The 16,054-nt window shown below is 42.3% G+C and overlaps 1 protein-coding gene across 1 annotated transcript in view; it reads left to right on the top strand.

Moving 5' to 3' along the window:
- The first annotated feature begins 216 nt into the window (after positions 1-216).
- Positions 217-16,054, top strand: part of noc2l (NOC2-like nucleolar associated transcriptional repressor) — a 41,684-nt gene continuing 25,846 nt past the window's right edge. The window contains exons 1-12 of the mRNA XM_077218683.1: positions 217-302; positions 1,315-1,443; positions 1,607-1,802; positions 10,772-10,912; positions 11,751-11,865; positions 11,956-12,049; positions 12,132-12,210; positions 12,296-12,406; positions 12,530-12,643; positions 12,787-12,975; positions 13,272-13,411; positions 14,427-14,538. Of these exons, the coding sequence (XP_077074798.1) occupies positions 283-302; positions 1,315-1,443; positions 1,607-1,802; positions 10,772-10,912; positions 11,751-11,865; positions 11,956-12,049; positions 12,132-12,210; positions 12,296-12,406; positions 12,530-12,643; positions 12,787-12,975; positions 13,272-13,411; positions 14,427-14,538 (1,440 nt within the window). The 5' untranslated portion in view covers positions 217-282. The remainder of the gene's footprint in view (positions 303-1,314; positions 1,444-1,606; positions 1,803-10,771; positions 10,913-11,750; positions 11,866-11,955; positions 12,050-12,131; positions 12,211-12,295; positions 12,407-12,529; positions 12,644-12,786; positions 12,976-13,271; positions 13,412-14,426; positions 14,539-16,054) is intronic.

Genomic DNA, 16,054 nt, shown 5'->3' with positions numbered 1-16,054 from the left:
TGTATTCAAAATGAACAAATAAAAAAGCTACTGTTAAAGTCGTATCTGGAAATACGACTTTAACAGTATTTGGGCAAAAATAAATCCCACAAATGATGTAGAGGTAACAGATTAAATAATCTGTTTATAATAATACTACCAAAAACACAAGCAAGTAGAAATGTAGAGTTTTCATTTTTGTTTTCCATTTAACGCAACGTTAAACTAAAGATCAACTCAGCTGAGCTCCTGAAAGTGGTGCATTGTGGGTATTTGCGTCGCTGTGCACGTTTCTTATCCAGCATGGCAGGGAAAAACAAGAGGTAAGTCTTATTCTTAGCTGTTTAACCTCGTATAATCGCATATTCTTGCTTTGGTTCGAGTAGTCAACTAAACTCAACTGTAGATGGTGTTGTCAGAGCTTAATTAACTTCATAAGACAATTATCTGATGATATTATATGACGAAAGCTAGCTAGTTTTAGCCACAGTTGATGTACTAAAACTCATCAGCTTTAATCAGTAGATCAGATTTAATGATGGACAGAACATGATTGTGCTGACATTAAATATACAATAGTTAATTCTGAATTGATTAAAAAAAATCCATATATATATATAATTAGCTACAAAATATGTTAGGGAATCGTCATTTTCTAGTGTAACGTTACTAAGGCTACATGTGCTTTCTAAAAAGTTGGTTGAACATTGTTAATCTTTTGAAAACAATTTAATCCTTTTCATAAGAATTACTGTGAAAAAATACTGTTACAAAAAAAAAATACATTGTAACTTCAGAATACACTAACTTTCTGATAACTTTCTGCACTTTATTCACCTTTTTTGACGGTTTCACTTTTCACGTTAAGGTAGGGACGTAGTCTAAACATACTTCATTGTTAATAGAAATGCTTTACGAATTAAGAAATAAAAAGCTCTTTTTTAGGAATATTAAAGCCAGGTTTAAGTCTAAGGATGTCAGCCTTGTTGTAGAGCAGGGGTTTTCAATCTTTTTGATGCCATCAATGGACGTAAATATCATCATCCTCGTCGGAAGCTCATCCTAAAAACCTCACATTAATACTTTTGAAAATGAATATTATAACAATATAATTTGGAAAATATTTAGTTTCTTTTACGTCACAATTTTTTTTACTCACTATAGTACTGTGCTGTAAAGTTTTATTTATTTTAATACATTTATTTAACTTAATGTATTTTAATCGAATTTGATTTAAATTAAATTGTATTTATTAGTATATTATCAACTAGCTGAACATACTGCAAATAAAAACTTACTGAATGCGTTAGTGATGTTCCATCTAAATTTATGCAGGAAGTTGGAGGATCTCAGTGTGGATGAGTTCATGTTATCTGGGTTCGATTCTGATGAGGAAGATGATTGTGAGGATGAGGAATCAACACAACAGAAAGGAGAAAAGAAGAAACCTACACCTCAGAAGACGTAAGTGTGGCCTTCACATTTTAGTGATAATTCTATTGTTTTTTCCAATTTCCTTGTTACATTCTAGACATGTTTGCAGAGGATACGCTATTGGTCGAACGGGAGGTACCTAGTTAGATAACATGCCTTTTCAGTGGTCTAACTCTGATCAATGATGTCACAGGTCTATCAACAAACAGGGCAAGGCATCTGAGCACAAGGACCAGCTATCAGCCCTCAAGAGCAAAGACCCAGAATTCTATAAGTACTTAGAACAAAATGACCAGGAGCTCCTGAATTTTGATGACTCTGATAGTCTTGAGGATGAGGATGAGGATGAAGAGGAAAGGATTTACCACAAACTCCCTTCTCAACTGGAGGTCAGCCATTTAATTCTTGTTATGCAACAAATTATTAATTACTTTTTAATTTATAAATTAAATTTTTTTACAATTTGCTGTGAATTTTGTGTATATATATACACACACACACACACTGCCTTTCAAAAGTTTGGGGTCGGTAAGGTTTTTAATGTTTTTAAAGTACCTGTAAAGTCAAAATGAAGTATGTGTTCTGAGTTTGTCATATCACAGAAAAATGTGTTATTAGACACCCAGCCAAATTTGAATGATAAAAAAGCCGGCAAGTACATAAAATAAGCTATCAAAATCTTTAAAAAATGAGCAGTAGTCTCTGCTCTCAAACGTCCGCTGGCTGCGCTGAAACGACGCCTACTCGTGGTAAAGCTGCAGTTGCCACACTCAACTGTCACCCGCTACAGCCGGAATGGATGCTCCTAGCAGCTTATTAGGTTAATTATAACATAAGCGCACAAGTTAACTTACACTCATTGGTGGGCACGCACTGCCGATGATGTCACCAGTTGTTGGCGCGACGGGAGGATGAAGGCCGAGGCGGGAGATAGTCGTTCGGCCCCATTCACCAGTAACAGCGGATTATCAGTGAATCCCAGTTGTCTCCGACGAAAGTTTATAAAACTATCTTGTGTAAAATGATCACTACAGAGGCGGGTTTTGGTGGTGATCCTCAGTTCTCCATCAAGGTGGCTTTTCACAAAATGAATCCACCTCTTCTTGATGTGATCGTATTTAGTAAATTTAAATAAGGACACCGATCTGTTTTGTACGTGATCGCATCTAGGTAGTAAGTTACGCATTTCCGTGACGAAGACATGGCTAACTAGCAAACTGTAAGCTGTAGTAACTAATAATACTGTCAGTAACTCGCGATTGAGCGGCAAACTGATGCGAATGTGCTGTATTTATATTGTTAGTGGAGCGGCCAGCCTCAGGGGCTCCAGTGCATCATCAGGTAGAGGCGGGGCCAGGAGCTCAGGCACTCCAGTGCGTCATCGAGTACCCTTTTAGCCCCGCTCAAAAAATCCGTAAAATATCAATGGTGAAAAACTGTTTAACGGTCTAACTCCACAATTCAGTACTTCACAGTTCACGATCTTTGTAATGTGTTTTAGCAATACATTTCTAATGTGTTCAGATTTTTTTTTTAAATTGCAGGGACTTTAAAATAAGACTCTTCTGCTCACCAAGGCTGCATTTATTTGATTAAAAATACAAAACAAACCCAGTAATATTGTAAAATATTATTTCAATGTAAATCAGCTGTTTTCTATGTGAATATATAGTAAAGTGTAATTTATTCCTGTGATCAAAGCTAAAATTTGTCTTCAGTGTCACATAATCCTTCAGAAATCATTCTAATATGATGATTTGATGCTCAAGCAACATTTGATTATTATCAATGTTGAAAACAGTTGTGTACCTTTTTTTCAGCATTCTTTGATGAACAGAAAGTTAAATACAACAGCATTTATTTTAATTATAATCTTTTGTAACATTATAAATGTCTTTACTGTCACTTTTGATCAATTGAATTCCTCCTTGATGAATAAAAGTATTAATTTATTTTATTTATTTCCCCCCCAAAATAAATTTTTACTGACCCCAAAGTTTTGAACGGTAGTATTTAATGTTACAAAAGATTATTTTTCAGATAAATGCTGTTCTTTTGAACTTTCTATTCATCAAAGAATCCTGAAATAAAAATGTAAATAACTGTTTTCAACATTGATAATAATGAGAAATGTTTCGTGAGCATCATACTAGAACGATTTCTGAAGGATCATGTGACACTGAAGACTGGAGTAATGATGCTGAAAATTCAGCTTTGATGATGTTACGACCCCGTCTAGGGTGAGGCCGCAACAAAAAACAGGAATTGGAAACCAAAGATCCTTTTTACACTTTTATTTACAGAACCACAAATGAAAGCACAACTTTAGGGGTGAGCAAAGGCCAAAACAACAAACAAACAAACTAAATACAATAAATTACCTTATCTCCCTATCTAATGAGAAACAGGAGAAAACACTAGAACACAAAAGGAATGGAACTCACCCTGTACAGCGTAACAATGATCTCAGGAATAAATTACACTTTACTATATATTCACAAACGCACAGCATCACCCAATGGTCAGAGGACACAGTTGCAGGGCTCTCTTGCCTGCGCTCGGTTTGACATTAATGACTAATTAATGACTATTCTACCACATGTGAGGACTTGCTCAGTGTCCTCCCCCACCAACCCCCCCCCCCCCCCCCCCCTTCTTTGGGGTCAGTATTCTTCAACACTTACAGACATCTGGAAACTTTGCTTCAGTCCTCTTTAGGGCTGCACGATTAATCGCAATGAAACCGCACGCGATTTGGCAAAGGCTGCGATTTATGCGCTGCTTGTCAGAGCAGTGCGGCTGATCGGTAGTAAACGCAGCTCCATCTGAACACCAGAGGGCGCACTAACGCAGACACGCCAAATACGCCCCGCTGCAGAAATACAATAACGTACATCATTCCAGGAAATCACTGTAGCTGAATAAACAGAAGATAGAAACGCTTTGTTTAATTAAACATGACTTATAAACACAGAACTGCCTTAATCTGTGTAAGAAGCCACATCTCACAGAAGGATGCTCAACTGTCGTTATGAAGTGAGTTTGGAGTAAAAGCATGTTATTAAATGTTAGACAAAGGGCTCATAAATGCTTCTCATGGTTGGAAAGTTTTTTGACGCGTGTTGAATTTTCAAATACACGTTATAAGCGACTCAAACTAACAGTGCTTTCAGATGGAGCAGCGTTTACAGAGCCGTACATCAATGAGAAGCTGCACATAAAAAAATATCGCAGCATTTGAGATTTCATAATCGCGATAAGCCAAATTGGTTTAAGTGCGATTTCATGTAAATTGCGATTAATCGTGCAGCCCTAGTCCTCTTCATTGATTTCAGTTCTGCTTTCAACACATTCCAACGTCACCAGCTCATCAAGAAATGACATTCCCTCAATATCCCTCCACTTCTCATTCACTGGATCCATAACTTCCTTAGCAACAGACCGCAGACCGTTAGAATTGGCTTAACAACATCATCAACCATCATCACCAACACTGGTGCCCCACAGGGCTGTGTTCTCACACTGAAAAGCCCTCTCTGTTGCCATTCATCTCCTGCTCCTACTTTACAAAAGCATCATTCAATCCACCTTGCTGTACTGCTCAACCTGTTTCTACACAATGTTAACCGTCACTTGCAAAAACAAACTCACTAAAATCACAAATATTGCCTCTAAGATTATCAACCTCCCCACACCCAGCCTATCAAACATGAATGACACAGTCATCATACGTCTAGCACGCGCAATAGCGGCTGACTCAGACCATCCCCTGAATAAATTCTTCACACCACTCCCATCCGGTTGCAGATACAGAGCACTAACCTGGACTAAAGCCCATTTCAAAAAAAGTTTTGTCCCCACCGCCATGACAATGCTGAACAAACTGTAATATTACTACCACCCATCTCAGTTGCCTTGTAATTTTTCCTCCACTTCATGAGTCCCAGGGATTCCCGGGGAACAAAGATAAGTGGGAAACAGGTGGCCAGCACATGTTATAAGCACATACAGGGTATACAGAGCGGCGTCGCCGGTCCATAACTGTTCAACCTATAGTGCAGCTCAACCAGAAGAGCTAACGTCGCGTGAGGGAAGTCCGCGCATGATAATCTGGGCAGGACAATACAATGCTCACACTGACAGAAGTCTAGCCTGCAAGGCGGGAACTTCCAGGTTATAAAACCTAACAAATGTGGACGGAGAGGCCCAGCCTGCCGCTTCACAAATGTCATGAATGGAAATTCCGCTGGTGGAATGCGCCCTAACGCCCAAAGGGCATTGCAGACCTTTAGACATATAAGTCGATGTGATAGCTTCCGCTATCCATCTGGACAGGCTCTGTTTCGCGGCGGCGAGACCCTTGGTCGCCCACCAAATGAGACAAAGAGCTGTTCCGAACGCCTGAAGAGGCGGAGCGCGTAATCTAAATCCTGAGCGCCCTGACGGGGCAGAGGAGATTCACATCACCCTCACTGTCGGATGCAGGCAGAGCCGAGAGAGAAATGACCTGCGCTCTGAATGGGGTGCCCGATATTTTAGGGACATAACCATGTCTTGGCTTGAGGATGACTTTAGAGTCATTTGGCCCGAACTCAAGACACGTAGCACTAACAGATAGCGCGTGTAAATCCCCCACACGTTTAACTGATGACAGAGCTGTCAGAAAAACGGTTTTGAGCGAGAGGTACTTTAGGTCTAACGGTTCAAAGGGGAAAGCTTTCAGGGTCTCTAGGACCAGTGAAAGATCCCAGATGGGAACCGAGGGGGGTCGCGGGGGGTTCATCCGTCCAGCTCCTCTAAGGAAGCGAATGACGAGCTTGTTCATTCCTATTGACTGGCCGCACGTCGACTCAGCGAACGCTGCAACGGCCGCCACATAGACTTTAAGCGTGGATGGGGACCTGCCCTTATCCAACAGCTCCTGAAGGAAGCTAAGCAACCCCGGGACCCCACACATTCATGGGTCTAGATCTCTATCGGCGCACCGTTTGGAGAACACCGACCATTCAGACGCGTAAAGCCACCTCGTAGAGGGGGCTCTGGATTGCGTGATCGTGTTCATCGCTCCCTCTGGCAGTACAACGGGTATCCGTTGATCAACCATGCATGTAGAGACCAGCGCTCTGGATGGGGATGCCAGATTGAGCCGCGGGCTTGAGAGAGGAGGTCTCTCCTCACCGGAATCGGCCAAGGGGCTGTGTAGGACAGCCGCATCAGCTCCGGGAAAACCAAGTTTGATTCTCCCAGCGCGGGGCTATAAGGAGCACCGAGTGGTGCGTTTCCCTGATTCTCCTGATTACCTGTGGTAACAGAGAGACCAGAGGGAAAGCATAAAGTGGGAGGCTGGGCCATATTTGGGCCAGCGCATCCTCGTTCTTTGAAAAGAACATCGGGCAATGAGCGTTGTCTTTTGACGCAAAGAGGTCGACTTTCGCTTTGCCGAAAAGGCGCCATAGTAACTGGACTTAATGGGGGTGCAAGGACCATTCCCCCAGGGGGATGTGGTTCCTGGACAGTGTGTCTGGACCGTCGTTCAAATGGCCTGGCACGTGCACTGGCTCTCAGCAAGCGCAGGCGGCCCTGAGACCACATAAGAAGGCGTTCCGTCAGATGGCAGAGGTTTCTGGATCTAAGCCCTGACGGTTTATGTAGTACACCACCGACATGTTGTCCGAGCGGACCAGTACATGGTGGTCCTGTATGAACGGGAGGAAGCGTTTGAGCGCGTTCTCGACCGCTATCATTTCCAAACAGTTTATGTGGAAGTGTTTCTCTTGGTCCGACCACAGGCCAAAGGCCAGGTCTGCCCTCGAAGACGGCGCCCCAACCCAGGTTGGAGGCGTCCGTCGAGATGACCAATCGGTGTGAAACAGCCCCCATCGTCACTCCCCGCTGGTACCAATCGGCCGCTAACCAGGGCTGCAGAGCCGAAACTCGCCTGTAGCCTGAAACCCAAGCCCGGTGAGGCACTTGGGAGTTCAGCCAGCGTTGTTGCGGTCGCAGCCGGCCCAGCTGAAGCCAATGAGCTCTTGGTCCAGTTGACCGTGAGACCAAAGCTTTCCAGATGGCTGAGAAGCGCAGCTCTGTGAGATATAGTTCCATCTCTGACTGGGCTAAAATCAGCCAATCGTCCAAATAGTTCAGAATTCGCAGCCCTTTCACTCTCAAGGGGGCGAGAGCCCTATCCATGCATTTCGTAAGTGTACGGGGTGCTAGGGATAGGCCGAACGGGAGGACGGTGTATTGATATGCCCGATCGTCGAAGGGGAATCTCAAGAATGGCCTGTGACGCGGGGCTATCGGAATCTGACAGTATGCATCTTTCAGATCGAGAGAAACGAACCAGTCTCCTGGGCGAATGCGCGCGAGGATTTGTCTGGTCGTAATCATTTTGAACGGCCGTCTCATTAGAGCTTTGTTAAAATGTCTCAGATCTAAGATAGGTCTTAGAGCTCCGGCCTTCTTGGGTACGAGAAAATAACGGCTGTAGAAGCCTGACTCCCTCAGAAAAGGAGGTACTGGTTCGGAGGCACGGCCCCTTTTCACAGCAGTTTGGCTATTTCTGCGCGGAGTAGATGTGCTACATCCGCTTTCACTTTCGTCTCGGTCCGAACTCGAAAGCGAGGGGGACGGCAAGCGAACTGAAGTGAATAGCCCTGACTTATCGTGCTTAGCACCCAATCTGTCACACCTGAAATAGCCTTCCATGCTTCCACGTGTATAGCTAGGGGCAGAATGGACTCCGGGTTCCGTTGGCCGCCTAGCGCAGGCTCGGGAAACTGTACCGGAGGCGTGAGCGGGGTGCGCACGCTCTCTGATCTCAGTAACGGCGGCTCGCTGGCAGCTGTAACTGCCTGAGCCACTTGATATGACCCAATTACTGGGAATGGGGAACATTTCATGGCGATATTTATTGCGAGCGGAGCCTGGAGCGAAGTGTTTGTCCGTAAGCGTGAGTGCTCGTGGGCAGTCACGTGACTTACGTTCATGACATGGCCGCTGTGAGGCTGTTGCCCTGTAACGGAGCATGCAGCGAGTAGGTGTGAGCACAGATTTGTGGGCACATTGTCTACATCTAGCACTCGAGCGGCGTTTGCCAGCTTTATGAGAGTGGGCTCTGTGAGCATGTGAGATACATGGGGCATAGTGTTTACATGTAGGGGTGAGCACTAAATTGTGGGCACCTTTTCTACACTTATGGCACCATCGGCCTGAGCCGGATAACCAGACATTATACCTTTATAATGCATTATTAAGCAGCGCCGGGCGTTTATTAGTAAGCGTGAGCGCTCGTAAGCGGGCACGTAACTTACATTCATAGCCACGGGCAGAATAGCCTCCGGGTTCTGATCGCCACACTTCGTGGGCTCGGAGAACTGAACCGGAAGTATGGGCGCGGCGCGCGCGTCCTCAGTGCTTGAATACGGTGTCTCGCTGACACCCATGGCTGGCTGTTTCACATGTGTCGCCCCGATTGCTTGAACGGGGAACGGTTGAGATAACTTTGTGATGCGTGAGCAACGCCGGGCGTTTATTAGTAAGCGTGAACGCTCGTAAGCGGGCAAGTAACTTACATTCATAGCCATGCGCGCGCCCTCGGATCTCGAATACGGCGGCTCGCTGACAGGAATGGCTGGCTGTATCACTTGTGCCGTCCCGATTGCTTTGAATGGGGAACGTTATGTGATATTATTGTGCGCGAGCGGAGCCTGGGGCGAAGCGTTTGTCAGTAAGCGCGAGCGCTCGTAAGCGGGCACGTAACTTACATTCATGGCCATGTGCGCGCGCCTTCTGATTTCAGTAACGGCGGCTGGCTGACCGCTGTAACTGCCTGTATCACTTGAGATGACCCGATTACTGGGAATGGGGAACATTTAGTGGCGATATTTATCGCGAGCGGAGCCTGTGGCAAAGTGTTTGTCAGTAAGCTTGAGCGCTCGTGGGCTGGCACGTGACTTGCATTCATAACATGGCCTTTGTGAGGCTGTTGCCGTGTAACAGAGCGGGCAGCGAGTAGGTGTGAGCACAGGTTTGTGGGCACATTCTATACATCTATACAACACTCGAGCGGCATTTGCCAGCTTTATGAGAGTGGGCTCTGTGAGTGTGAGAGACATGGGGGTAACGTGCTTGCATGTAGGGGTGAACACTGAGATGTGGGCACATTACTACACTTAGAGCACCACGGCATGAGCCAGATAACCAGACGTTATACTCTTGAGATTTTGCAGGCGAGCAGGTTGTATTACCAGCTCGTTGGCTGCCGAATACATCGCTGCAGTAGCCTTTTCTAAGGGGACTGTCAGGGCGAGATGTTGCAATGGTGGTCCGGCCGTGGCGGGACTCAACCATCTTTTGAGAGATTTGTCTGGGTCGCCGTAGCAACGGCGGTTGTGTGTAGGCGAGCGGTTGTATTACTGGCTCGTTGGCTGCCGAATACGCCGCTGCAGTAGCTTTTGTAGCCTTCCTGGATCGAGGAGGGTCGACTGCGGAAGCGCTTCCCATGTTCCGGGCCCAGGCAGAGAGCGCAGATCACATGGCGGTCTCCGGCGCTGGGCGGGGCTCTTACGAGCCACAGGAAATGCGAGGCATTTTTAGAAAAACGCCTCGCTCTTTTAGAAAGAACACAAAGCAATAGCATTAAAAGGATATTCGTAACCGGATGGCGTAGCAGGCACGGAAGGCTGAAGGCGGCGAAGACGGCCGGTTCCTCAGGCTCTTTCCTCTGCTTGCTGGTCGCTGGTTTCAACGGCGGCGGCTTCTCTCAGAGTCTCTCAGAGCTTCGCTGAAGATGATAAAATCAGTGAGGCAACCTACGAGCCTGGCTTTTATACGCTAAGCCAGCCCCATTTGGGTGCGTATGACGCGTAAGGGCGCAAAGCGCCCTCATTGGACGTTACGTGACATCACGTCACGCGCGAGGCTCAGTGGTAGGTTACAGCAGTTGCCGCAGGGCAACTAATGAGCACGCGATATGGCCTGCTCTATGTCTGCTAGCTGCTGCACTGCGTTGACAATAAATACAAAATTAAGGATAATTTTTGGCTTCAATATCTCGAGCAAAGATGTACCCCGTAGCGTAAGCTAGCTTAGAGATCCTCTCGTAAGAGAACAGCTGTTTTACATTGAAATAATATTTCACAATATTACTGGGTTTATGTTGTATTTTTAATCAAATAAATGCAGCCTTGGTGATCAGAAGAGACTTCTTTCAAAAACATTACAAATCTTACCGACCCCAAACTTTTGACCTGCAGTGTGTGTATATATATGCAAGTATTTGTATATGTGTGTATATATATATGTATTTCTTTAATATATAAAGTGTGTGTTTTCCCCAATGTTTATGTGACACTAGGAAGATGATGATGATGATGATGATGAGGAGGAGGAGGAGGAGGAGGAATCGGGAAAAAAGGTTGCGAAACCATTAAAATCTTCTAAAGAATCTACCAAAGTCACAGAAGCAATGATTGAGAAATGGAGAACTGGACTCAGGGTAACATTATTATCTTATTGTTTATTCACTATGTTTTCTTTTAGGAGCGTCAGATAATTCTGTAAGAGCTCTCATTCATTGTCAAAAGAGGATGCTAAACTGTAGTGGATGACCAGTGTGGTTTTTGTTTTCTTGTTTTTTTTTCATTGCTCAAAGTTGATAAATGGAAAATATTTTTGTTTATAGCAAATGAGACATCTGAGAGTTCCTGAATTTAATTGCAATTGTTATTTCTGGTGAATCACCAATCAGTGAAATTAAAATTGGTGCAGAGCAGAAACCCCATAAATACCATTCAAAAGTGTTATTTAATTCAGCAAAGATGTAATGCATTTACCAAAAACAGAAAAGACATTTGTTACGTTATGTTATGTTATTTCTATTTCAAATAAATACTGTTCTTTTTTCTATTCATCAAATAATCATTAAAAAAATTATATCACGGTTTCCACAAAAATATAAGTGCATTACTGTTTTCGCATTGATAAGAATGATATTAGAATATCAGAATCATATGAGAATGATTTCCGAAGATCATGTGACACTGAAGACTGGAGTAACGATGCTGAAAATTCAGCTTTGCATCACAGGAATAAATTAAATTTAAAAAATATTCAAATAGAAAAGTTATTTTAAATTGTAATAATATTTCACAATATATTACTGTGTTTGTTCAAATAAATGTAGCCTTGGTTAGCATAGACTCTTCTTTAAAAAATCCTTTGAAGGATAGTGTGTGTGTTGTGTATATACTTTTCTTTTTTTTGCTTCAAATCAGAGTCTGTAATGTTGTTCATCTGTGAGCTGGTTTGTTTCATGGCTGTTTTTTTATTTCCAGAAAGAGCCCACACCGAATTTGATTAGGGACATCACACAAGCCTTCAAAGCTGCTGTGGCTACAACGAAGGGTGACTCTGAGGAGTTGTGTCGATATACCATCTCAGACAGCGCAGGTAACTAACCGGCTTATTTAGGATACTCACTTACAGAACGAATATGTTTAATGTGCTCACTGACAGCCTTTATCTGTTTCCCTGTTACAGTGTTCAATTCCCTCGTCCTGTTCTGTATAAAGGACATGTATGCGGCTCTGCACAAAATGCTGAAGCTCAAAGCACCAGAGAAAGACCAGAAGAAGTAATAGCCCTGTTCCTCCTGCTGTATAGATGGACAATTTGAATCTGTCAGATTTCTACATTGTGTTCATCTGTATTTTCAGATTAATACTCCCATCATCAAGTCCCAGGTGGCAGAAAAATCAGACTGATATTAAGATGTATGTCGCTGGTGTTGTTCAGGTAGATTTCTTTTTCAGTTTTCACTCACAGAATTTCAGTGCTTGAATCTCAGTGCTAACATGAAGTGTTTTTTCCCCCTCCTCAGCTTCTCTCCAGTTTAACCCAGGCCACAGTCATAGCTGCAGTTCTTCGTCACGCCAACCAGATGGTGCCGTACTACCTGAGTCTGCCAAAACAGTGCAGGCTCTTTCTCAAAGTAAGCGCTACAAATAGATGACACTAACCTAAAGACCAAAATCGTGCTCAGTGCACTGAGATGGATGTTTTTAAGCAAACAATAAAATTCAGCATCTTTGGTGTTTTTTATTTGTGACACTAGAGCCTGATCAAACTTTGGAGCACTGGAGAGGAGACGGTGAGGGTCCTGGCATTTCTAGCTCTCAACAAAATCTGCCGGCACAAACAGGAACTCTTCCTAGACTCTGTTCTTAAGGTCAGTTTTAACGCACAGTGTAAGTTTATTTCACAAGTTTTGAGATTTTTTTTAATTTTATTTAAACGTTGGTACATTCAAAAGGATGAAATTCTTGTGAAGATGCCATGCTTCATTATTAAAGGTGAGGTTTCTGTTTGCAGCAAATGTACATCGCCTACGTAAAGAATTGCAAGTTCACGTCACCCAACACTCTTCCCATGATTAGTTTCATGCAGCGGACTCTCTCTGAGATGTACTCACTGGACACACAGGTGTCCTACCAGCACGCCTTTATTTACATCCGTCAGCTGGCCATCCACCTCAGGAACGCCATGAATCTGAAGAAGAAGGTAGTTAGAAGTCTTGACGGCTTTTCTTCAGTGTGGAAAAAAATGACTATTTACAGTTAACAATTACATTAAAATGGACCATATTTATCTTCTCAGTCTTGATTTTATTGTGAACGATTCATCATGCTTGTTATTCCAAAGATTTTTTTCTCCTTTTCTGCTCACACTTTTTAAGTAGCTTTTTAGCTTTGTTAGGTGTTGTTCTAGCAAACTCTCATTCACACATTTTTCACAATTTTATCAATTTCTGATTTACAGCTGATTGGTATTTTTTCTGTTTTGTGCGTTTTCTTCAGGAGACATTTCAGTCTGTGTATAACTGGCAGTATGTACACTGTCTGTATCTGTGGTGTCGTGTGTTGAGCACCATTTATCCCAGTGAGGTTTTGGAGCCATTGATCTACCCTCTCTGTCAAGTCATCATTGGCTGCATCAAGTATGAATGATTTTTTTTTTTTAATTTGCCTTTATTTGGTTTTCATTTTCTTTACAGTTATTTCACCCACAAATAAAAAAGTGAATATGGACATAGTTGCCAAGCTCCAAAAATGAGACAAAAATAGTATTGCCCCATAAAAAATGGGATCTGTTCCTCACACAAAGCTTTCGTATTAGTTCAGAAGACTTTGAATAAAGTGTGTAAGCAGCCAAGTCTATTACTTAAAGCAGCTGAGGGCTGCTGGACGGTGCTTGTTAATGGATGCGCAGACTCGGTTTGTTATTCACTGCAATGTCCACACACAAGTTAATATGCTTACATAGTAGATTTATTTTACCAGGACTGGTCTTCATTTCAAGTAAGCAAGAGTCCAACAAACAGTCAATAAATCCACAGTTCCAAGTCCTTCACCAATACAGATTTCCTACTGCACAGCGTGGCATAGCATAACTTAGTGTAGCAGTCAAAAAACTGTTTGCACCTTCCCACCAGCAACACCGGTCACCTGAAGGAAGGTTTCCACCTATATTCAGGAACCAATTACCGGTACCCAAAGAGAGACCTCTACTGGACACACACTTACATATAATAAGGTTTAAATACAGATAAAATGGCTCTTACAAAGTCTAGTCATCAAATTAACCAATTTTATGGTGGTTATTTGTCATTTTTGAAGCTTAAAAAATTTCAGGAAGAAATTAATTTATTAATGTTTGAACGATTTGAAGGCGAGTAAAAGATTACAATGTAAATGTTTGGGTGAACTAATACTCCTTTAAATGATCCTCCTTTGTTAGTTACACACTTTACCAGCAGGTGGCGACATTTACCATATTTAAGTTTACAGCTTTCAGTATGCTGTCAACTTGAGCTCAGAACTTCAGCTTTGAATACTACATTGCTTTTTTGCCTGCAAATGTGAAGATTTAATAAAAGATAGAATCATATATTAAATAATAATCCACATTACTTGTTTACATACAGAACTAATGGCTCTATGATGTGTCTGTAGACTTGTGCCCATTTCCCGGTATTACCCTCTGCGACTGCATTGCGTCAGAGCGATCATCCTGCTGTCTGGCAACACCAAGACATTTGTGCCCGCCCTGCCCTTCCTGCTGGAGGTGAGACTGGCATATCATAACAGTCACTATTCCGATATCTCCCTACCATCTCCCAGGCTGCCTTGAATAAACAGATTCCTGTGTGGGTGGACGTGGTTTGGCCATGAGAACTGTAACACAGCGTTTGTCATCACTGTTTTACTGCTTTTTAACAGTTTACTATAAAAATTTGCCATACTCTCTCACCTTTCATCACATCCGAAGTACAATAACAAGAATCCTTTATATGAAGAAACTGCCAACTAAAGAGTCAATTACTGTGAGGTCAACTAGGTTTTTTTTTTATATGCTCTAAAACTTGTAATCTGGTTACTTTTAAAGCAGATTAATTAAGAGATGCAATGTTTCAGAGAGGGGTTTACCATGCTAACAATGTGATGTGGTTTAGCTTGCTGGTAGACTGAACACTAAAAACTATCTAATGTCATCCCTTTCACTTCACTGCCATCAAAGTAGTTTTTTGTAACAAATCCACCATTTTCAACAATGTAAGACAATTTGAGACTTTTTTCTTTTCCACTGATGTCACTATTATATTATATTAGATTATATTAGATTATATTATATAACATGATTAAATAACATTAACCAATAGCAAAATACACTAACATTTAGAAGTTTAGGTTCAGTAAGATTTTTTAAAAAGGAATTAGTTTTTTTATTCAGAAAGACTGTCATAATTGATAGTCACAGTAAAGAGTATTATACATTTATAATGTTACATGGTTTCTATTTCAAACAAGTTCTGTTCTTTTGAACTTTCTATTCATCATAGAATCCTGAAAAAAAATCCAGATTTTCCATAGAAATATTAAAGTGCCCCTATTATGGATTTTTGAAAAAGACCTTTCATGTAGTGTGTAACATAGCTCTAGGTGAATGGAAACATCCTGCAAAGTGTTAAATCTGAAAGTGCACCGTATATAAAGTTGACTTTCAAAAGTAAGAGTCGACTTTGAGTCAACGAAATGATTCGTTTTTCAAACGAGTCATAAGCCGTTTCAACGAAACATTAGCATATTGCCTGCCCACTTATTGCGCGCGCAGACACCAGGGAAAACTTGAACCTCAAACACTGCAGCTGATTCCTGTAGATACTGGACAGCATCATGTCGAGAAGACTCTGTGCTTTACAATGTGAATGTAGGCTAAAGCCAGTATTTTTTCACTGCCCAAGGTCGAGCATGTGAAGAATCAGTGGTTAAAATGAATCTTTACCATGATGTCACAGCAGTATAACCCTAAACTTGCTGTGTTCCCTTTATTTTACTGATGGCTTCTTCTCAAATCTCGGAGTTCAATGCAGGATTCGCAAACCGCTTGCTCTTGAAAGATAGTGTTCAAAATACTTAGTTTTGAGTTTTATATTGTGTAGCTCTCCCGCTAACTGGCTAACTCATGTTATCACTGTCTTACTGAAATACTTCTGCTAATCAGTTGTGGGCCACTATAACCTAAAACTGTGTCTATTAATGCAGATTGTCTGAAAGGTTAAGCATGGAGCAAGATTTGTTTT

The sequence above is a fragment of the Siphateles boraxobius genome, unplaced genomic scaffold (genome assembly GCF_051911475.1).
Source record: "Siphateles boraxobius isolate OS27281-9 unplaced genomic scaffold, OSU_SipBor_1 77, whole genome shotgun sequence".
NCBI classification, from domain to species: Eukaryota; Metazoa; Chordata; class Actinopteri; order Cypriniformes; family Leuciscidae; genus Siphateles; species Siphateles boraxobius.
The sequence above is the reverse complement of the archived record's forward strand: the minus strand, read 5'-3'. Positions and strand labels throughout refer to the sequence as shown.